Consider the following 23,022-nt stretch of genomic DNA (forward strand, 5'->3'; position numbering starts at 1 on the left):
GAAGACTTTCTCTTTTTTTTTTAAGTTACATGCAATCTGCCAAGTCAAGTTCAAGAGCACAAACTGAATTTTACAAATGCCTGGCTCCAAATACGTTCCTAGAATTCTCTTTATAGAGTTCTTCTTCATTAAGGCTGATAATCTCAATTCCATTTTACAGAGAAGGAAATCAAGGCTCACAGAAGCTAAAGGATCTACCCAAGGCACATAGCTGGCAGACAACAGGGTTGACAATAGAACCAAAGACCTGGTTTCTCACTGTAGAGTTTTTTCTATTCCATCGCTGTGGAAGAATCAGCCACCAAGCTTAGAAATCAGTAGTGTAGGGTAGACACGCACTTCCCTCAGCCTCATGTTAATAAAACACTAGGAAATATGATATTAATCACAAAAGCTCATGCTGCACACTTCCTAAGTGCATGTCACATGGATTCTGAATCCTCATATCTGACCGTGGAAAAAACTGGGGCTCTGAGCAATTAGACAAAGTGCCAGATTACACACCTTTAGCAAGAAATGAGTGCAGATTCAAACTGTCTGCTGGACTCCAAAAATGATGCTCTTTCCACTGTGGGAAGGTGGACACTCTACCTGGAAAGGCCATTTCCCGTTCGTGAGGGAACTGACTGGCTCACAGGTCAGCAAAGACCTGGGTGTCTTAGGGCAAGCTTTCTACCAAAGCTGGGTAGGCAAATACAAAGGAACATTCTCCAGGCTTTGAGGAGAGTGAAAAGGAAAAGCAGTGGGGCAAAGCAGGGGACTCCCACCCTTCGCCACCGCTTGGAGAGATTCTCCTGGTGGGTTGTTTCCCCCTCTGTCCCCACTTCCCCAGCAATCTCAGGAGCTGTGCTGGTCAGAGTGGAGGGGAACGGAATGGAAGGGACAGACAGAAAAAGGAATGACTGTTAAAGAAACGAAATAATTACTTGGCTAGAAGTAAAGTTAGAGTAAACAACAACAAATTGGTCAAGGATCTTAAAAATTTCCGTGACGGTCAGTTTTATACATCAACGTGTCTAGGCCATCTTCCCCAGTTATGCAATCCACTCATCTACACGTTGCTGTGAGAGTATTTTGTAGATGCAATTAAACTCCATAATCAGGTGGCACTAAGGAAGGGAGATTATATCAGATAATCTGGGTGGGCTCTTAATTGAAAGCCATTAAGAGTATACCCAAGGCTTCCCTAAGGAAGAAAAAATTCTACCTGTGGACAGCAGCTTCTGCTCATGCCTGAGCTACCCTTCCTGAAAGGCCTCCCTATGGACTTTGATTGCCCTGCTGTCCCCACAATGGCATAAGCCAATTCTTTGTAATAAATCTCTTCATATATATCCCTGACTGGTTCTGTTTCTCTAGATAAACGCTGACTGACAGCTCCTGGAAATGGCTGGTACAAGCCCCAGGAGAAACAGAGCTGCATATTCTGGCCCAGGAACCACAGACCTAACAACAGTTTGGGAAAAAAAAAGTTCTAAAGGGCATTTCCTTGGAGGGCAAGAATGGAGGTGAGGCCTCTAGCCCAAAACAACTGTGGCTGGAGCCTCCTTTGAGCTTCCTAAAATTAGCTCTGAAGCAAAGGCAAAGCCCTCTTAAGCAGGCCACACCCATTTTCCAGTCTACATTGAAAAGTCTCTGAAGATGATCAAGGTGTTCTCCTAGGTCAAAGCCAAGAAGGTTGAACTGAACATATTTAGCATCAATTAACAAATGGTCCCCAAAGGGTTAAGGATAGATGCAGATATTAAGGCATCCTGGTGGAGCTGATCCGGAAATGCTCCAACTGGGACCACAGAGAGAAAGTGCTCTTAGGAAAGGGATCAAGAAACAGTTTTAAAATCCTTATCCAAGTGAAATACTGATATGATCTAGATTCCAGTACTGAAATAAGTCATGCACAACATACTTCACTGAAACAAGAACTTTACTCACCTGATGCGATGCCCTGATTTAGCTCTACGGGTTCAATTCTGAAGCCCTGTTCTTGGGACAGTCATGAGTGACTCCAGACTGGAGGCCAGAGTTACAGATAAAATCATAGTCATGCCCTCGAGTCAGCAGTGTGACTGTTCCCAATGAGGTCCCCATTTACCATTCTGGAAAGTATTATTATTATTATTATTGCTAACATTTACTGAATACTTACTAAGTACCGTCCATGGGTTAGAGCCCCCACTTACTAGCTATGGAACCAGGTACATGTTAACTTCTTTGTCTCAGTTTCCTCATCTTAAAACAAAGACAACAAAAGTACCTACTTCACAGGCTTATTATGAAGACTAAAGTCATACATGTAAGTACTAAGAAGAGTACCTCACACATGGCACACACTAGAAGTGCTTGTTAAACATACACATATGTGTGTATGTATCCTCACATCAGGCCATGAGATTTGTCTGACAGATGCTGAGGTTGACAGGCCACGAGTCATTCCTCACTATGGCAGGACCATAGCTTTCTTATATAAACTACTAGAAAAGGATATAAAAACCCTGTTTTAATGGATGGGGGCGTGGCTCCAAACAGCAGCTCTGAACATCACCCTGCCATCTGTATCACCCAGAACCAACAGAACCTCAAGAACAGGCTCTCCATGATAAAGATGGAAAGGCCAGAGATCAGATGGACTGTGAGACTTTTGCTGGAGGTAGATGGACGACCCCCTGACTTCCAGGTATATACTGTGTCATTCACCACCTCAGTGGGACAAGGCAGAGGCAAAGCAATGATGACTCCCTAGCACAGAGGCATTAAGGACCCACAGTTGCAACAAAGACCCCAGGCCATCTAAGGATAGAGTGTTAGGAACCAAAGGCAAAAACAGATCTTGAGAAACAAATTCTATCCTAGACACAGATATCAGAAAGGCTAAAGGACTCCTTCCTCCCCTGCAGAAATCAGAAGTAGCTTCCAAGCTAGAGTTAGATAATGTGGACTTGAGGTGCAAGAACCAATTTGCCTCAAATAAGCCCAACAACCTGTGCCCAGGAAGGAGGTGGACCATCCTGGAGCTGCTTTCTGAGATGGGGAGTGTGGGCCACCTGTGGAGAACCCTTACCAAGGGCATCATTGTCTATAATTTATGAGGAACAAGGCATAGCCACAGCCTTCAAGTCAGCCTCCCAGAGTCTCCTGGTAGACAGCTGGGGTTTTTTTCCCCTTCCTATTACATGGAAATAGAATATTCTGTAACCTCCTTTAACAAAACAGTCACTTTTTCTACCAAACAGCTCTCTGGAGGCTGGCCACCACGTCAACAAAGGGCACCAGAGATGTGACATTTGATACAATGCCCAACACTTAGGAAGGGCAGATGCATCTGATTACCAGATTAGCCTTAGGCAATAAAGCCTTAAAAGACGTCATGGGGCTCCACATGAAGAAACACCAACCTTGCCTCCTCAGTGAAAGTGAGTTTATTTGACCTCAATTTGTTGAATGAAAGCAAAGCCTTCACAGGGCTGCGACCCATGCCTGCACACAGACATGACACAAGTCCAGCCAGAGCCAGGAAAAGTCTACACTTGCGTGAATCCTCCTGGACAGGATGTCTTCCTCAGGAAAAATACACCCAGGCAAATCTCCCAGGGGCCACGGGCCATTCACTCACAACATTCAACAGCCTTAACCCAGCAAGTTAGAATAAATCCCAGGGAGTCTTTCAGAAACCCCTTCTGGACCAGCTTTACCAGTTGAAACTAGGCTCTTTCCAATGTTCTAATTGCCACAGTGACATTTAGGAAGAGCTCAATGGCCACAATAGGGCCAAAAACTCATTCCTAGGAAACAGGAATGAGTTGTTTGAACTAGGGTAGTTGATTGACCCTAGCTCATAAGAGGATCAAGACCCATATAATTAAGGCTCTTAAGGACAAGCCACAAAACCAACAGATGAGCAGACTCCGGAATAAAAATGCATGGTACACAACCACTTGGAATATCCCACAGGACACAATGAGTCATTCTACAAGAGACATTTAAAAAAAGAAGAACCACCACCAATCTTGAAACATTTAGTTATTCAATCTGCCTTCAAGAGAGAATTTATCTGGGGAAAGACCTCACTGCAAAACACAAACTGGTATATCCGGGTCCCTGGAATACAGGGGTAATGTTTCTGGCTGAGCCAAGAGCTGTGTTTGTGTCTGCAGCCCTGACCCGTTTGTCACATGCTGTTCTCCAGAGCCAGCCTCATGCAGGAAGCTGCCTTGATTGCATTTGGAAGAAGAGAATTCTCATTTTCTCCAATTTCTACTATTCTCATCTTCTCCAATTTTCACTATTATTTAGTGTAAAAGTACTTAACACACTAAAATGCAATTCCTAATTTTTCAACCAGCTCTCACACATAATGGGAAGCTAAGGACAGGCAATTTACCCCAGTTTTCCCTAGATCCTCCACAGCTAGCACAGTTCACAGTTAGGCACTAAAAACTGGGTGTTGGATGAATGAACAAGTAGATACATAAACCATCATACCAGGTATGCTAATTCTGTGTTTTTTTCTGAACGTGGGGGTGGGGGAACTGCCAAATAAGGGAAAGAAGGAAATTAGCAAAGAAAAACATTATTTCCAGATTTTTTTAATGCAACACAATAGAATACAGAATTTTTTTAAAAAGAAGTTCCCTTCTCCACAAGCAATCTTGAATGTCTGAGTTATTCTTAGGGCGTTTTTTGGACAGACACTACAACCCTCAGTTACACATCACTTGGCTTCATGAAAAGGTAACAGCTGAACATGCGCAGTGGTATGGGCTGTGCATGTCCCTTCCTAGTGCCGAACTGAGCACACATCTGGGGCTATTTAGCAACTGATTGGAAATTTAGCCTTTTGATTTCCAGTTAAATACTAGGCACAGGAAAACAAATAGCACTTGTTTTTCACTGAGTCTTGTCAGTCATCCAAACTCCAGTGCTGCCTGTGGTTTGGTGGCAGAGGTCCAAAATATTTGGACCTTTTTTTTTTTTAATGCCTCTAGTTTAAGTAAAAGGAATAAACTAGATATTGGCAGCTCCAGCTTCTTCACCCATCCCTCCCTGCTTCTTGAAAACACAAAACTGGTTTTAAATGTATCAATTTACATTTTTCATTAGGATTAAGTTTTGATTTGTTTTTAATCCAAAGCTAATAGCATAGAGTTTGGTTTCTGTCATTTATTTCAACTGCCCTGCCTTGATATTTACTTGGATTTGCTGAGGAGGCAATGCTCAATTTGCTAGTTTCTGTTCCAAATTAAATTGGGATATAATATCTAGCAGTCGTGCTATCAAAGAATCACAGAGTTTAAAAGCTGGGAGGAACTTTAGACATGAGCTAGTACAATCCCCTCATTTTAGAAATGAGGAAACCAAGGCCTGAGTAGTTAAGTGATTTTTTTTCTCAATGATGTATAACTAGTTAGTGGCAGACCCAAGACTAGTACTCAGGCGTCCTAACATCCAGACAAGGGTGTTAACTGGAAACAAAAACCTGAATTACCTCCGAGTAGAGCTGCCCAATAAAGTATAGGACACCCAGTTAAAGCTGAATTTCAGGTAAACAATGAATACTTTTTTAGCATATGTTATATCCCAAATACTGCATGGGCACACTGACAAAATTATTTGTTGTTTATCTGAAATTCAACTTTAACTGGGCATCCTCTATTTTTATATGCCAGCTCCGGCAATGGTACCTCAAAGACCAAAATCCCCTTCCATGCCCCGTCCTCCACTCAAACATACACACATTCACATACATTTGCTCTCTGATTTTAATGATAAATGGCTAGAGAAAAAAATAGATCACAGCACAGTAATATCGAGAGTGAATGAGGTTGGAAGAAGCTGCTTATTTCCTGAAACTTCTAATCTTAGATACCCTTTTTTCCTTATGAGCATGCAAAGTGAATAAGCCTGACATAAGTAGGCTGGCCATGGCCTCTGGACTAGGCACTTTAGGTTATTAAAAGCCAGGCACTAGGGTCTCATCTTGAAAACGTCTGCTTGTCCTAGGGCTCCAAGTCTACCGACCTTGCAGGAGAGAATGCTCAAATTTGGAATACAAATAAAGCAAGATTTAAAAAAAATTAGAGGCCGGGCATAGTGGTTCACACCTGTAATCCCAGTACTTTGGGAGGCCAAGGCAGGTGGATGACTTCAGCCCAAGAGTTTGAGACCAGCCTGGGCAAAAAAGTGAAACCCCATCTCTATAAAAAAAAAAAAAGTCAAAAATTAGCTGGGTGTGGCGGTGCATGCCTGTAGTCCCAGCTACTCGGGAGGCTGAGGTGGGAGGATAGTTTGAGCCCAGGCAGCAGAGGTTGCAGTGAGTTGAGATCATGCCACTGAACTCTAGCTTGGGCTACAGAGCCAGAAAAAAAAAAAAATCCTGTCTCAAGAAAAAAAAAAAAAATCAGGTATATGGAATAAAGTAAAAAGATGTACACTTTAAAATCTAGTTCATGCCCAGCACTGTGGGTCATGCCTATAATCCCAGCACCTTGGGAGGCCAAAGCGAGTGCATCACTTGAGACCAGGAGATTCACCTGGACAACATGGCAAAACCCTATCCCTACAAAAAATACCCCCAAGAAATCAGCTGGTCATGCTGGCACGCACCTGTAGTCCCAGTTACTCAGGAGGCTGAGGCAGGAGGATCCCTTGAGCCCAGAAGGCTGAGGCTACAGTGAGGCATGTTTGCACCACTGCACTCCAGCCTGAGCGATGGAGTGAGACCTTGTCCTCAAAAAAAAAAAAAAAAAAAAAAAAAAAAAAAAAAATGCTGCAGCAAGGTTTTCTTGCTAGTTTTATGAAATATAGTTCACATCCCATAATATTCAGCCTTTTAAACAATTCAGTGTTTCTGTGTATATTCACAAGGTGTGGTATATTCACCACTAGGTAATTCCAGAACATTTTTATCACCTCCCAAAAGAAATCTCGTATCATTAGCAATCATTCCCCATTTTCCCCTCTCATCAGCCCCTGGCAATTACTAATCTACTTTCTGTTTCTATAGATCTGCCCATTCTGGACATTTTATATAAATTGGAATCATACAATTTGTGACCATTAGTGTCTGGCTTCTTTCACTTAGTATAATGTTTTCAAGACCCATCTATGTTGTGGTATGTATCAGAACTTCAATCCTTTTTATGGCTAAATAATATTCCATTGTATGGATATAGCACTTTTTTCATCCATTCATCTGTTGATGGACATTTGGGTTGTTTCCACTTTTTGGCGACTGTGAATAATGATGCTTTGGACATTTGTGGACACGTTCTTGTGGACATATGTTTTGTTCAACTGTTTTCCACAGAACCATTTTACATTCCCACCAGCAATGTATGCGTGTTCCAATTTCCCTACAGCTTTCACAACCCTTGTTATCACCTTTTTTATTATAGCCACCCTAGTGTGAAGTGGCATCTCACTGGTTTTCATTAGCATGTCCCTAATGACTCATGATACTGAGCATCTTTTCATGTGTTTTGTGGCCATTTGTGTCTTTTCTCTAGAAACTGTGTATTTAAATTGTAGTATGTCCTTAAAGACAATTTCAGATTGTGGCTCTCCTCAATCTTTTTTAGCAAACTCAGGTTGAAGGTTCAGGCATTATCACCCAGTTAAGTTATCTTACTTTTTTTTCAGTGTAGAAATGAATGCATAAATAAAAACGGGCTTATGTAATCCTTATAAGAGATTATTTGCAGTTTCAACATGGCACACTGAGAGGGTTAGATGATTTTTATTTCTGATTGTTCTCTGGGCCACCCATACACCCTGCAAAAGGAAAACTACAAGATTATGACAACTTCATCACGTGTGTGCATGTGTGTGACTCACACTCAAAGATTCGCTACTTGAAACTCAGCCCGAAAGCATCACTCTTCATCCCACTCATATTTCCTAGGTAACCAGAATAACCAGATAAAGGAGCTGCACCTGCAGAGAAAACTAAATCCCACTTTCTCCCTGCCTGACATGCTCCCTTCTTGCCTCCCTTTTTGTGAGGGGGTGAGAAGGACTGAAATGATTTGACAGAAAAAGACAGATGCCTTTATTACCACTATTAAAGTATGTTTTTAGTCACCCTCATGGGTGGCTGCGATTTCTGGGTAACATAAGGCCCTCCTAACTAATTATGAAAGTTTTCCTTTTTTAATTTGGGCAGTCATAACAACACAGACATGTCCATTTAAATAAAAAGGTCACCCTGATAAATGAGTAGATGCTGTTACTTGAAACTTTTCTCATCACCATATTAAAAAAAAAATAACAGTTAAAAGTATTGTAACTCTACATACACAGTAGACAGCTCTGAGACAGAAATGCAAACCCTCCAGCAGCATATCAGGAAGCAGGCAAGGATACACGCGTCTTGGACTGAGAGTCAGGAGACCCATTCGCTTTCCACGGCTCCTCTAATCTCCCTGCATAACCTCAGAGAAGACAGTAATGAAAATGGTGAAGCCTCAGTTTCCAGAGATCCCACGGGCCCTCTGAAGTGTTTGATGAACACTTTATGGAACACAATTTAGTTATCTTATCCCCAAACTTTAACTCTTAACTATATAAATGGATAAAGAGAATACACTACTGGATTTCTATTGATCACCAGACCCTCTTTGGCAAAGGCTGTCAAAGAGATGAGCAGACACTAAAATTCATTTCAGGCCACAGAGAGGAAGGGAAAAGCCTGCCCACGGAGAGTGGCCCAGCTTGTGCAAGGACTTGCATCACTCGTTGTCTGCCGATGTGAGAATGTGAATGAACAACAGATGTTCCATCGTCTCTTCCAGGCCATGAAGAAATGTACAGACGGGGGAAAAAACCATTTTCCCTAAAGGAAGCCTGCCGGACAACAAAGCAGAGTTCAGTTGTCCTGGAATTTAAATCCTTGACTTCGCCTGACGCTGCCTCCCACGTGTTGGTAATTTTAGGCTCATTATTTGATCTGCAATCTCCTAACATGTGATTGATCCAAATGGGGTTGATGAATTGTTTACTAAAGCTGCCGCCTTCTTTCATTGTTAGTGTCCACACTGATGGCCAAGAAGCAGTTTTTACAGATTTTAAGCAAAATTAAAGCAAATTAATAACTAAGCGTAAGACTTTTTCCCTCAAAACCCATGGACTGGCAGACTGAAGAAAGAATCCAGGCAGTGATAAGTACAACTATGACATACATGGCCCACACTTTCATCTGGACCTATAGCCCAGAGAAATAGAACCCCTTTCGATCTGAGGCCAGCCAAGCTAGATATTTCATAATTACAGATGCAAATTCAACACCCATCCCACATGCTCTTCACTGTGGCTAGAAATAAACAAGAGCAGCGACGGCAGGTAATGTCTACAAACATTGTATATGTGATCTCGCTTACTCAAGATAACAGCCCTATGATGGAGGGCCTGAGAAAAATCCGGCTTAGAGAAATTAATTTGCCCAAGGTCGCTGCTTGGATCCAAACCAGGACATGCACTGCCTTTGCTCATAATGTCTCCATAACCTGCCCACCGTGGTAGCCACTAGCCTCACGTAGCTACTGAGCACCTGAAATGTGGCTAAGCAGGACTGAAGAACTGTAATTTAAGTAGCCACGCACAGCTATTTCCTACAGTATTGAACAGAAAAGCATAGTACGAGGGCTAAATGTGCATATGACTTTATGATCAGAGCCATTAGTATTACTATCATAAGTAACTTTAATTAGAGGAGACTGGCAGTGATTATGAGTACGAAGGCAGACAGTTTAGCATAACAGCTTGTAGAATAGGTCCTATCTAGGTTTGAGTACCAACTCTGCAAGTAACTAGCCATGTGGTTTGGGCCACTACTTAACCTCTCTAAATCTTAGTTCTTCATCTATAAGAAGGGATCTACACTATCGTACTGTAGAAGGTTATTGTCAGAATTAGATAAAGTATTAGAGAATTTAGTGACCTGAAATATTCTAAGTGCTCAATAAATGTGCCAGTAATAACAACTAAATAATTACTGGTTTTGGGCCTTTTTAATATAGAAGTAATAAGAGTTGCAATTCCCAGAAAAGGCTACAATCAAGTTATTGTAATACCCACCTTGTAAATGTACCTTTTGAGCTTAAATGTTTTATTCTGAAATTAATTTAAATTTACAGCAAAGTTGCTAGTACAAAGGACGCTAGTAAACCCTTTAACTAGATTCATCTGTTTTTAAAACCTTGCCACATTTGCTTTATTCTTCTCTCTGTACAACATGTTTTTTTCCTGAATGATCTGACCTTTTAGCCCTTAACCTTAAAGAGTATTGAGTATGTTTCCTAAGGATATTCTCTTACAGAAAAACAATTATCAAAGCAAGGATTATAACATTGATACAATATTTTAATCTATAGGCTCAATTATAATTTCACCCACTGTCCCCCTAATGTCTTTTATAGCAGCTGCCCCACTCCCTACCCAACAGGATCTAGCTCAGGATCACATGTGTCTTGTCTTTTTGTCTCCTTTAATCTGGAATGGCTCCCCAGCCTTTCTCTGTCTTTCATGACTGACACTTTTGAAGATTACAGGCCAGTTATCTTAAAGAATGTTATTCAATTTGGTTTTGTCAGCACTTCTTCATGATTAGATTCAGGTTATATGCATTTCTGGCAAAAATACTACAAAAGTGATGCTGTGTTCTCTCTCATTTATAGGCACACAACGTCCATTTGCCCCACATTGCTGATATGAATTTTAATCACTTGGTTAAGGTATCATGGGATATCCCCAATGTATATAGTCACTATTTTTTATGTGTAATTAATAAGCAATTTGTACAAAAGATATTTTAAGAATATCTAAATATACTATTTCCTGAATTCCCTCCATCTCTGCTAGATTTAGCATCTGTTAATAATTCTTGCCTGGTCAACTTTTATTATGATGGTTGCAAAATGATCATTTTCTAACTCCTTTGCTCCTTCTATATTTACTAGCTGGCATTTTACTAAAAAGATGAGCTTTTTCTTTTCTCCCTTTTACTCATTTATGTACTTATTATAATAATTGTATTGACTATGGATTCTTACATTATCCAACAAGAACCTTTGAGTTTTTAGAAGTACTCTTCAAACACAGGGGAAAGAAACTACAGATCTGGATTGGGAGTCATTAACTGGGCAACGTTTATTCATGAGGCAAGAGGAAAACTATTAACTGGGGACTCCACTTGTTTTGGATGCTTGTGGGCAAGAGAGGTTTAAGGCCTCAGGCGCTGCAGTTAGGACATTAGCCTGCAGCTCTTGCAATAGACAAATGTGAGTTACCACTACCAAGTTGCAGTATTGCTCATCATCAGACATGATATCATACCAAAAAAATTCCATCCAAACAACCCATCTATTTCTCCACAACTAGGAAACTTGAATGTTCTGGCAAACTCAAAGGGACATGATTTACAAATAGTAGGTAATATTTGGATCTTTCCACAAGAGCTGGGTTCCAGCTTGTTTTTTTAATAAAATACAAATGACTTCATTTTGGAGCTCACTGTGTCACTTTCTCAACAAACAGATCCTCATATCAGGAATCAGCCTGTGTTATATACAAATAGTATGGGTTCGTGCATATTTATTTTGTGGTCAGGGACCACACACCCAGTAGCCAGTTACAATATTTACAGTGCTCCTGATGCCACAAGCGGGGTTTCAGAGCTGAAACCAAAGCTCAGGCCACATAGAGTATGACGACAGGTCCTGCTCTAATGTGCGCACTAGACCCCTGGCTCTGCCCACAGAAGATGGGCAGGTGTGTCTGCTTTCTGTGAATGCTTATCTATGTCATCCAAATATCATTAAGCGCATCCTCCAAATTTAACACTCTTTGGACTCTGGCATTATTTCAATGAAAGTAAGCCATTATTAAAAGTTTGGCAAAGTTTAAGGATTATTATACCCTTGTGCTAAGGATCAGTTTGGGGGAGGTTTAAGCACTTACCAAAAACAGTCTGGAGACCCCAGTGGCAAGTCTCTCTGTCTTCAGATGCCACACCAGGGGGTGTGGGGAGTTGAGCAGGAACACGACAGGCTTGTGATGGATGTGGACTGAGGAGATGGGATTCAGGTGAAGTGTGACCTAGGAAGCAACAGAAAGAGGGTAGAAATCTTAGCCCTGGCTTTCCATGAAAATCACTCAGAGCAGCCTCTGGAATACTTTTTTGCAACTCACTATCAACAGAAACAAGCTATAATCCAGCTCAGATCCTATGAATAAGATACATTAAGTTGAACCAGATGACATTGCCAATATTTGACCATTTTTTACTACAAAATGGCTACTTCATATGGGTCAACCACACTAATCTCAACAAAAGCATGAATTAGCTCCCCGTCAAAGAACAAATAAACAGAACACATTTTTTTCTTTCGAAAAGTCAGCAAAGGTGGAATAAAAGTTACCTTCCCTTAGGCCTGCTTTAAGCTGTAGGTCAAATGACTAAGGTGAAAACTGGAAAACAAAATCCCCTGGGGGTGGGGTCATCCCTCTGGATCTCCAGAGAAATGACTTTCTTCTCCTCCAGGTAAGCTCCAGCCTCCACAAAGTGAAATGGGTTCTGCCAAAGAAAAGTGCCAAAAGCTGAGAGAAAGGGGCTGCCAAGGGAGGCTGCCAGGGCTTTCGCTGTCTCAGCTTTTAGCTTGAAGGGCTTTTCCAAAGAAATGAAGCACAGAGGACACACAGAATAAAGAGTGATTGTATACAACCACTGTCAAAAAAAAAAAAAAAAAAAAAAAAAAGGAAGAAAACCATGGGATGGATACCAAAACTGTAGCCAATTTTGACAGCAGATCAAGGACTACTGCAGGTCACCACTGTTGTCATAACATCACCAAAAAGCACCTGTGAATGGAGCTGCAAGCCACGGACTCAACAAAGTCCTCTTGGCACACATGAGCCCAGGGCAACATGAACATAGGAGAACAAAAGGATATATAAGGAAATATTGACTAGAAACTTTCATACAGTCTGTCCATACTGGCTTTCCATACACAGCGGGGAGGCAAGACCCAAGCATCACATATTTAAACAGAGTGAACTCATCAAAGATAACCATAAAGTAATAAGGGAGGGACAGGCCAAAAAAGGACTTAGGCTAGAAAGACACAGACTGAGTGATGCACTGGGAATAATAGTACATCTCAGCCAGAATTTTCATGAGGATGACATGGTCTAGATCCACAATCTGAGTCTATATAACCATCGGGTACTAAACGCTGGACTACTTCACATTTTCCCAGTGGCTGTCAGCCCACTGTGATCTCAACATACTTCTACCTTTTTTTGTAGGGACCACTTACGACCAATGTCACTTATCATAGTATACTCTCAGGTCATTGATAAATAAGACACTAAACTTTCATTATCTTTCAAAACCCAGGTTTTTGCACATGGTAGGCACTCAGTAAATGTCAAAATAATATTTTAATTCTCCGCTTTTCGATGCCACAAAAATATTCTAAGAATAACTTGCATCATCTTGTTCACTAACTTGAGTATGCATGTCTTAATTTCCAAAATGGACTATAGGCCAGGAGTTTGAGACCAACCTGGCCAGCCTGGAAAAAACCCATCTCTACTAAAAATACAAAAATAAATTAGCTGGGCGTGGTAGCAGGCACCTGATACTCAGGTGGCTGAGACACAAGAATCGCTTGAATCCAGGAAGTGGAGGTTGCAGTGAGCCCAGATCGTGTCAATGCACTCCAGCGTGGGCTACAGAGTGAGACTCTGTTTCAAAAACAAAAACAAAAAACTGTGCTTAACATATACACGATAATACACTTGATCTTAGCCAAAAGGCTGGGAAGTAAGCATATACAATAATATTTGATTTATCACAGCAAATTCATGTATTTATATGTTACCTAAAGGAGAAAAAAGGTTCAAAGGAATTTAGCTGGATAATTTGCAAAAAAAAATAAATAAATAAATTTAAAAAATAAGCAACACTCCAACTGTCATGAGCTATTTCTGCACACAGCTAGGATCATTTTTATATTTGGCATAAGCACAGTGCTAAATCAAAATACTAGATGAACAGTGACGTCAAGTACAGCTACAGCAAAGTAATGTGCTCCTTGGTTGTAAAGACTCTACCTCACAGCACACTTTGGAGATGCTGTCTGCATCTTGAAATAAACAGACTGATCGCCACTGAGAAGAAGAAGAGATGCTATAGAAACAGCAGAAGCAAAGATTCAAACTGTACTGAACAAAGAGACACACACATTATGGAGAATGAAGGAGGGATGAAATCATCGTTTGTTCCAGAGTACCTGAAAACTGCAAAGCAACACTCTGACTTTCACTAATAGCATGCATCAGTAAAAGGTTTCTCTATTTATTCCAAGACTATTTACTGAGTACCATAATGGCACAAAGAATAGTAATGTATATCTGCAGGGGCTGCATCAACCCTTCTTCTGAAGATTTTCTTTGCAGTACTCAGGCATACAATTCTTCTTAGAGCTCATAGATAAGCAGAAGTTTTGCTCAAATATATACTACAAAATACTAATAAGTATGTGTCTCAAATGAACAAGAATTTTTTATAAAAGCTCATGAAATGAGAAGAAAAAGATCTATGAGACAGATATTGGTGCTCAGGTCCAAAACTTTCCAGATGGTCAAAAGTGCTGAGGCCTGGCTCATACAATCAAGGAGATTTCTAGGAGCCACAGCCCTCTGAGCTTTCCTGGAAACAGCTCCCTCTTCAATATGTGGCAGTGTCTGGCCAAGATGAATCTCTGACTCTGGCACACGGGGTCCAGGCAGAGCCCCAAAAGCCGTTTGGCAAAGAAGAATTCACACTACAATTGGGAAATTCAAAGAAAAATACCCAATAGTTTCTTTAAAAGATCATTTGGCAGGGACAATGAGTCCTGCAAGCACCCGCTCACCTAATCCCTCAGCACCCTGTCTTTTCTAGGCTTCCCCTGCTTGAGTAAATCTTGCTGAAGGGAAGATAAAGGACAATCAAAACAACTAACAAAAGAACAATCGTATAAAAGCTTCCAGAGAGAACACATTGCAGTATCTCAAAGAATTCCTGGCTAAGTTGTCCAATTTCTCCCAGGTTGGAGAAAAAGAAAAGAAAAGAAAAGAAAAAATCCTCCTTCGGATCAATTATAGCTCAGGGTAGACTACAGTTACAAATATAAGAACAGTTTCCTGAAGCTTTTGTGGTTACACTCTCCAGTGCTCATGGTCTAAAGGCCGAGCTGAGACAGACTACAGCAAATAAATATCCCCGTGAAGAAATGATACAAAGAGTATGCAGCAATCTCCAGCTTGGAAATCCAAACAGTAGTTTAAAGAGTTGACCATCAATCCTAAGTCAAATTTACACATAAAAATACAGGTTAACAGCTTTGTCTATGGGTTCATAAGTAATAACGAATCGAACACTGGGACCATGCGAGCTGTGAAGGCTGGTAAGCTAAAGGGGATGCAGCTCAAAGGAAGCAGCAATGACCAGTCTCGAAACCACTGGCTTCTTTGTAAATCTTTGGGAGTCATGGAGCATTTGAGAACTTAATGCATGTATGAACCCTCTCTTTATCAAACCAAACCAAACAAAAAACATCCACATCACACAAACTTTTGCAGACAATGTCAGGGAATTACATTCATTGCAGGGCCCATGAACTCCAGGTTAAGCACCCATCAACCCAGGTTAAGAACCCCATTGTAAAAGAGTAAGAAAATTCTAACAGCAACAATGGTAACAAAATGGCTCCATCTAATTAAACTACAAATTACACCTCTGGTCTTAAGATGTCATCCTTTCAGGAGAAGAACTAATAGATGAAGACTCAAAACTAAAAAAACTTTAACATGTAGTTTCTGGTGGAACCCATACTTTGACCACAACTGGTCCATGAAGCCTAATCCAAGAGTTCCTGTTCTAACCATGCTGATCTCAAACAGTGCTGGATATTCGGTATTCCCGATAGTGTGAGAAAATGCAAGCAAATCTGATCTGCCACATCCCTTATGTAACACCATCCCTCATACATTGTTGATTCTTCCTCTAAATGGAAAAGAGCTCATTGGTCTAACCTGTTCTACAACATCTATTCATACTAGGTCTTCTGTGGTTATCTGTGCAATGCAACGAACATATAATTTTATAAAGAAATTCAAAGCAGACCTTCTGGGTGTTTTTCTGGGAAATCTGAACACAACTTTGACCAAAGTCAAGGACAACTCTAAGGAGCACAAAGCCTTTGAGTAGTAGAAAGACCACCTCCCTATCTCCCACTTGGGAAGCACATCCTTGCTCACATTATCAGCAGAAAATAACAAGGACAATCCTTTCTGGACCTTGTTATAGTGAAGGCTTCTCAGTTCTCTAAAGATTATCTTTGATAAGCAAAAACTATCTATTGTCTCAAACTCTGTAAATTACTTTATGAAAATTAATTACAGGAAGAGGGGGAAACCCTACTTACTTTATGGAAAGATTCCTTATGAAAATTGTTTTGAATTTCCCAAGATTCATAATACAGACGCAAGGCATTTCTACCATAGAGATTTCAGAATATGTATTGTTAGACCCCCTACTTCAGGGGTTCATTAAAACAAACGAAAAAGCAAAGTGAGCAAGGCAACTTGCTGTCCAATTTTGCTAACAACGTGTCAGTGAGGTCCATTTCAACATTTCTGATTCTTAGAACAGCCCCTGTGGACCTGTGAAGCAATGAAGTCATCCAAAACACTACCAGGGAAACGCTTACTATCTAAAACCAGACCAAATAATTCTCTGAAACGGATGATTCAATAATCAGTTTACACTAAGATAAGAAAGACAAAAAAGAACTCCAACAGCGTGCCTATAACCAAGACCCATAAAATCACATGCTGGTCTGTATATAGCCATCATCTGTCCCCTCTTCAGGGGTAAGGAGATATCCACTTGGCAACAATTTTAGTAGTAACTGAAAACATCCTGAATCTGGGTCTCCCAGCACCCACACTTTGCACGCACAAATGGAAAGGCATAAACCTATTTCAGGACACTAGGTCCTACCACTGAACTCAAATTTCACTGACATTTGGGCAATATGACTTTTAGGAACTCAAACCTGACCCCAGATGGATCTAAAATGTGCAACTGACTGCTAGGGGTGGGAACAGTATTTACTTAGTTGCTGCTGCAGTATTTAGTATATTCTGGTCTACAGAACCCCTACAGCTGATATTTTATTCACCATTGCTTGTCCTTCACCATTTGGGAATTGGTATAAAAAGATTCCCTCAAAATATTTTTAGAGAACTGGGTTTGGAGCTTTTAAATGTTTCCTTTTTTTTTTCTTTATATTTCTCTGAATTTCTAGAGGAATATTAATCAGTTGGTGCTGAATTCAAGAAATCTTGACATACACACATTCCCACACACACACACCCAGGGTCCCCATCCGAACCTGGGGCACTCAACTGACCATTCTCCTTGGTCAAATGATATCAAGCTCTTTCCCAATGGTTTTGTCTTAAAACCACTTAATGTGCTGAGAGGGACACTGTCAGTTCATTTCAGGATTCATCGCCCCTCCCCCCAAAAAGGACATGATTCAGGATTCCCTGAGAGCCTCTGCAAATAATCTAATATAACCACAAAAGAGACAAAAAAAAAAAAAAAAAAAAACTAAAATGAAAGTCTGAAGTGGGATGCAGAAATAAGCTCCGCTCCATATTTTGTATGCCCTGGAAAAATACTGGGAACTAAATTTGGGTTGGGGGTTGAGGGGCAAGAGCTCATATAAACAGAGGAGTATTTATGAAACTACAGGTCATGACCTTCTAAAGGGGTCCTGGGAGCCGTTGCAAGGAGATTCCAGAGACCCAGGCCCTTCCTTCCCAGAGCAGCCACAGCTCCCCCGGCTGCAGGGAAGAGAGGCAGGCAGAGTAGAGACCCTGATGTGTGGGTGGTTCCGGTGGAGGAACGCTGCTAGTGCCCTCAGCAGGCCACTACTGATGCAAGTCTGAGCACACAGACAGGCACTTTTCTATCACTCTTTGGCATTAAGATAGGTTGTGTGAACAGTGTACTGTGTACATCACTAACACACTGCAGCCTTGCAGGATTCTGGCCTAAAGTGGACCACAATGCTCCAGATGGACTTGTGGGTCCAGCTCACAATGCCATCTCCAGTAAAATCTTTCCCCCTCCCTCAGACAAAGCTGGAGCTCTCTCAGACAGCACTGGTGTTTCTACCTCTGCCTGGCACTATAATGATCTGTTTAGATCAAGCTTATCCAACCCATGGCCACATGCTGCCCAGGATGGCTTTGAATGAGGCCCAACACAAATTTGTAAACTTTCTCAAAACATTATGAGATTTCTTTTGTGATTTTTTTCTTTTTCATTCATAAGTTATCATTACTGTTCGTGTACTTTATGTGTGGGCCGAGACAATTCTTCCAATGTGGCCCAGGGAAGCCAAAAGATCGGACGCCCTGGTTTGGATGTTTGTCTCCCCTGTCACTGTGTAAATTCCTCAGGTCATTCTCCAGGGGCAGAAACTAAGTCACACTCATTTCTGTATCCTTAGGTCTAGCACAGGGGCAGACATTTAGTAGGCAGTCAACAAGTTCTCTGAAAGAAGGAATAAAATAAGGAACGAACAAAAGTTATTAATGAAATGTGACTAGAATAATAATTACAGAGTCATATTGTCCTGTTTTTCTGACCAGAAAAAGGGGGTTGGGGTATACATAGTAAACAGAACATTAACACATAGTCAAGAAAAGCAGATTCCAGCTACTGAAACAAACGACGAGGATGCTTCCTGGAAGGTATGCTGGACAGGACATCAAGGCCACACCCAGATTTTGTGGGACAAGCCACCCTAATCGTCATCCTCTCTGTGTGTAAGACAGCGTATAATGGCACTCGGGCCATCCATGGGAACCACACAAGGCAAAGAAAAGAAAATAGAAAATATTTGTTATCTTAAACAGTTACGCAAATAAAAACATGTAAAATGTAAAAAACCTTTGGAGCGTGTTTTCTTCTTTAGGGATAGATAACAAAGGTAAAATATTCTGAGCAAAAGTTCCACTATCTTTTAGAGGCACAGAAATTTACATGGGTTTTCATGTAGGCAATTAAGTGTGTTAGAACGGTTAGAAATTAAAATTCTAGGCAAACTGAAGAAACTCAATATTTGCACATTGATTAAAATGGGGGGAAAGTTTGATTTATATATATATATTCCCCGTCACATTTAATAAATACATCCATTCAGATCACTTTATTTTTGTTTTTAACACTAATATGTAACCAAAGCCCCATATAACCATTTACTATACAAATGTATTTCCTCTCAAGTTCTCCTTTTTGGAGACAAGATCTCACTCTGTCACCCAGGCTGGAGTGCAGTTGCACAATTAGAGCTCACCGTAACCTTCAACTCCTCAAGCGATCTCCTGTCTTGGCCTCCCAAGCAGCTATAACCACAGGCATAGACCACCATGCCCGGCTAATTTTTTTTTCTTTTTGGTAGAGACAGGGTCTTGCTATGTTGCCCAAGCTGATCTCAAATCCTGGTCCCAAGCAATCCTCCCACCTCACCCTCTCAAAGTGCTGGGATTACAGGTGTGAGCCACACAGTACCTGGCCTAATTGCTACCTTTTATAATGGGCTTCAAATTAGCTTTGCTACTTACCTGTTTAGTAAGCCAGTATTCTGACATGTATATGTCTTTACCAACAACAGAATGTTAGAATGGCCTGTGTGTCAGTACCGTGGTGTATCAAACTGCATAATAAAGAGAATCACTGGAGTGATCATTAGAAGCTGATTTACAAAATAAGCATAACAGGAACTCAATTCCCACAAAATCTGGGTACTGGAGTAATCATTCCATCTGCTACATGCAGTCATAGATGAAGCTGTCCTCACTGGGTTAACAAGAATTCTGGACAGAAAATAGAGTTATAATTAAGCATTAACATGCTGCTCTTTGACCTACTTTCTTGTAACCAAAAGTCACATGCACTAGATTCTCACCATTTGCATCCCCATTGCTCCTATAGATAGGTAGGATGTCCGATGTTAGAATCCTAAGGGTTGTGTTAGAGAACTGCTGGAGCAGATCCTGAATTCCAACGGGACAGCTGACACCAACCAGTTTAAAGACCCCCACAAAGGAACCACCAAATCAGCATGAGAACACCGTTTCTTTATCTCCCTGTCCCATGACTTTACCCTGCACTCTTCGACCCATCAACATTCTCCATACTTCAGCCCACTCCAAAACCCTTAAAAACTCCAACCCCAAACTCCTGTGGGAGATGGATTTGAGTTTTCCCCCAGTTCAGCAGCTGTACAATTAAACCACTTTCTCTGCTGCAATCTGGTGTCTCAGTGTATTGACTTGCCATGCACATTGGGCAATGAACTATTATGGTGGTAAGAGCTCAATAAGGATTTCTGTTTAAGCAGCATCTTAAAGTTAGTTAATTTGTAACAGCAAAAACAAACAAAAACCCCCACAAAATGCAGTTGATTCAGGTAGCGATTTAAGATGCTCTCAGCATCCAAGGATGGCATTTGGATTCCCCTGGGCTAAAGTACAATCTTAGAAAATACATTAACCTGAAGCTGGTAAGGAATTCTTTAGGAGTACAGTGTTACCTTGCTAGCAGAAATCAGAAATCTAGAGAGAAGTAATTACTAAGATATGAACATTCAAAAACACCACACTTGGATTATTGTTAAAAACAGTGGTGGCAGCAGTAGTGAAAACCATCATCATCATCATCATCATCTCCTAAGGAAAGACAACAGGTAGATCCATGGCTCCTGTTGAGATGTGCTGCTCTCATCAAAATGAAGTGCTCTGCATAGTTATCTAATTAATCCTATCTTAAAGGTAAAGAAATTGGTGTTCTTGCCAAAGTCAGAAGGCTAGAAAATGACAGTGCTGGAAGTAGAATGAATGTCTCTACCTGTCTGTCTCTCTCTCCCCCGACCTACCCAACCCCATCTTTAATCCTGGGTGTCAGCCTTGGGGCATAGAGGAGAATGGGAAGCTGCTCTATAGTAGTAAGAGCAGGAACTATTTTATTGCTGGAAAATATACACAAACTCAGCAAAGTAAACTTCTCAATTCTTTCTGGAAGCAGGGAGAAATGCATTATTTACTGTTTTGTATTTTCACATTGGATCACAGAAAAAAAAAAAAAATGCCATGCTCTTTAAGAAGACTTTGGGCCGGGCACGGTGGCTCAAGCCTGTAATCCCAGCACTTTGGGAGGCTGAGACGGGCGGATCACGAGGTCAGGAGATCGAGACCATCCTGGCTAACATGGTGAAACCCCGTCTCTACCAAAAAAATACAAAAAACTAGCCGGGCAAGGTGGCGGCCGCCTGTAGTCCCAGCTACTCGGGAGGCTGAGGCAGGAGAATGGCATGAACCCGGGAGGTGGAGCTTGCAGTGAGCTGAGATCCGGCCACTGCACTCCAGCCTGGGCGACAGAGCGAGACTCCATCTCAAAAAAAAAAAAGAAGACTTTGTGTTGGTCGGGCACAGTGGCTCACGCCTATAATCCCAACACTTTGGGAGGCCAAGGCAGGAGGACCACCTGAGGTCAGGAGTTCAAGACCAGCCTGGCCAACATGGAGAAACCCTGTCTCTCTTAAAAATGCAAAATGAGCTGAGTGTGGTGGCACATGCCTATAATCCCAGCTACTCGGGAGGCTGAGGCAGGAGAATCCCTTGAACGCAGGAGGCGGAAGTTGCGTTGAGCCGAGATTGTGCCATTGCATTTCCAGCCTGGGCAACAAGAGCGAAACTCGGAAGGAAGGAAGGGAGGGAGGGAGGAAGGGAAGGAAGACTTTGTGTCCAGAGGATGTTACTGACCTATATCCTGTTGACCCATCTCTTAGAGCATCCAGAATCTGATCCTTGTATTAACTTTGTACACACAAACTATCTCAGAGGATGGGGTGGGACTTGTATTTTTATCACCTTAGAACCTAGTCCAATATCTGGCACTTACAGGAATTACAGTAATATTTGGTGATGAATGAATGAATGAAGGAACCAATATGTTTTGGATCTGTGTCCCCATCCAAATCTCATGTCAAACTATAATCCCCAATGTTGGAGGTGGGGCCTGATGGGAGGTGACTGGATTATGGCGGTGGTTTCTCACAAATGGTTTAGCACCATTCCCCTAGTGCTTTCTTATGACAGAGTTCTCACCAGATCTGGCTGTTTAAAAACGTTTAGCACCTTGCCCTTCACTATCTCTTCCTCCTGCTCCATCCATGTAAGACGTGCCTGCTTCCCCTTCACCTCTGCTATGATTGAAAATTTCCTGAGGCCTCCCCAGAAGCTGCTATGTTTCCTGTATTGCCTGCAGAACCATGAGTCAATTAAACCTCTTTTCTTTATAAATTACCCAGTCTGGGTATTTCTTTATGGCAATGTGAGAATGGACTAATACATGAATTAACACACACATTTTAAAGCATAATTCAATGTCTTCCAAGATCTACATTTTCTTCTAAGTTGGCCACATCTCCTGTAACCCAATCCTTTGGGTCACTCTGCCTTCCTTTCTAAATTACAGGTAGTTTGACCTGGTGGTTAAGAACAGTGACTCAGAGTCAGGTATTAGGTTGGAATCTCAGCTCTCCACCTACCCACCCTAGGGCCCTGAGGATATTAAGACTCTACTCGCATCAATTTCATCAGTTGTAACATGGGGATAATAATTGTATTTATTTCATCAGATGTTAAATCTGTCATTTGTCGAAAGCACTTAGAACAGTGACTGGCATCTGGTAAGCACTCTCTAAGTGTTAGCTATTATTACTTCTGCCCACTAAAACCACAGCTGCTATTCTCCATTCCCTTGGTTCCTATGGAAAGAAGCTCTTGTCTATACCATCCTCCACTGAGGCTTCAAGTCAAAATGGGTTTCCTCATAGTCCTCTAAACATCAAGCTGCTGACATCCTTGGACTCGACTCACATCCTCTTCTTAAACCAACTTCTC

General features: G+C 41.4%; 1 protein-coding gene and 1 pseudogene across 3 annotated transcripts in view; both read right to left on the bottom strand.

Moving 5' to 3' along the window:
- Nucleotides 1–23,022, bottom strand: part of TGFBR3 (transforming growth factor beta receptor 3) — a 215,599-nt gene that overhangs the window by 67,096 nt on the left and 125,481 nt on the right. For all 3 annotated transcript variants that reach the window (XM_030935974.1, XM_030935972.1, XM_030935973.1), the window contains exon 4: nt 11,950–12,087. In XM_030935974.1, coding sequence (XP_030791834.1) covers nt 11,950–12,087 — 138 coding nt within the window. The remainder of the gene's footprint in view (nt 1–11,949; nt 12,088–23,022) is intronic.
- Nucleotides 13,675–13,821, bottom strand: LOC115899315 (annotated as a pseudogene).

This window comes from Rhinopithecus roxellana, chromosome 8 (genome assembly GCF_007565055.1).
Source record: "Rhinopithecus roxellana isolate Shanxi Qingling chromosome 8, ASM756505v1, whole genome shotgun sequence".
NCBI lineage: Eukaryota > Metazoa > Chordata > Mammalia > Primates > Cercopithecidae > Rhinopithecus > Rhinopithecus roxellana.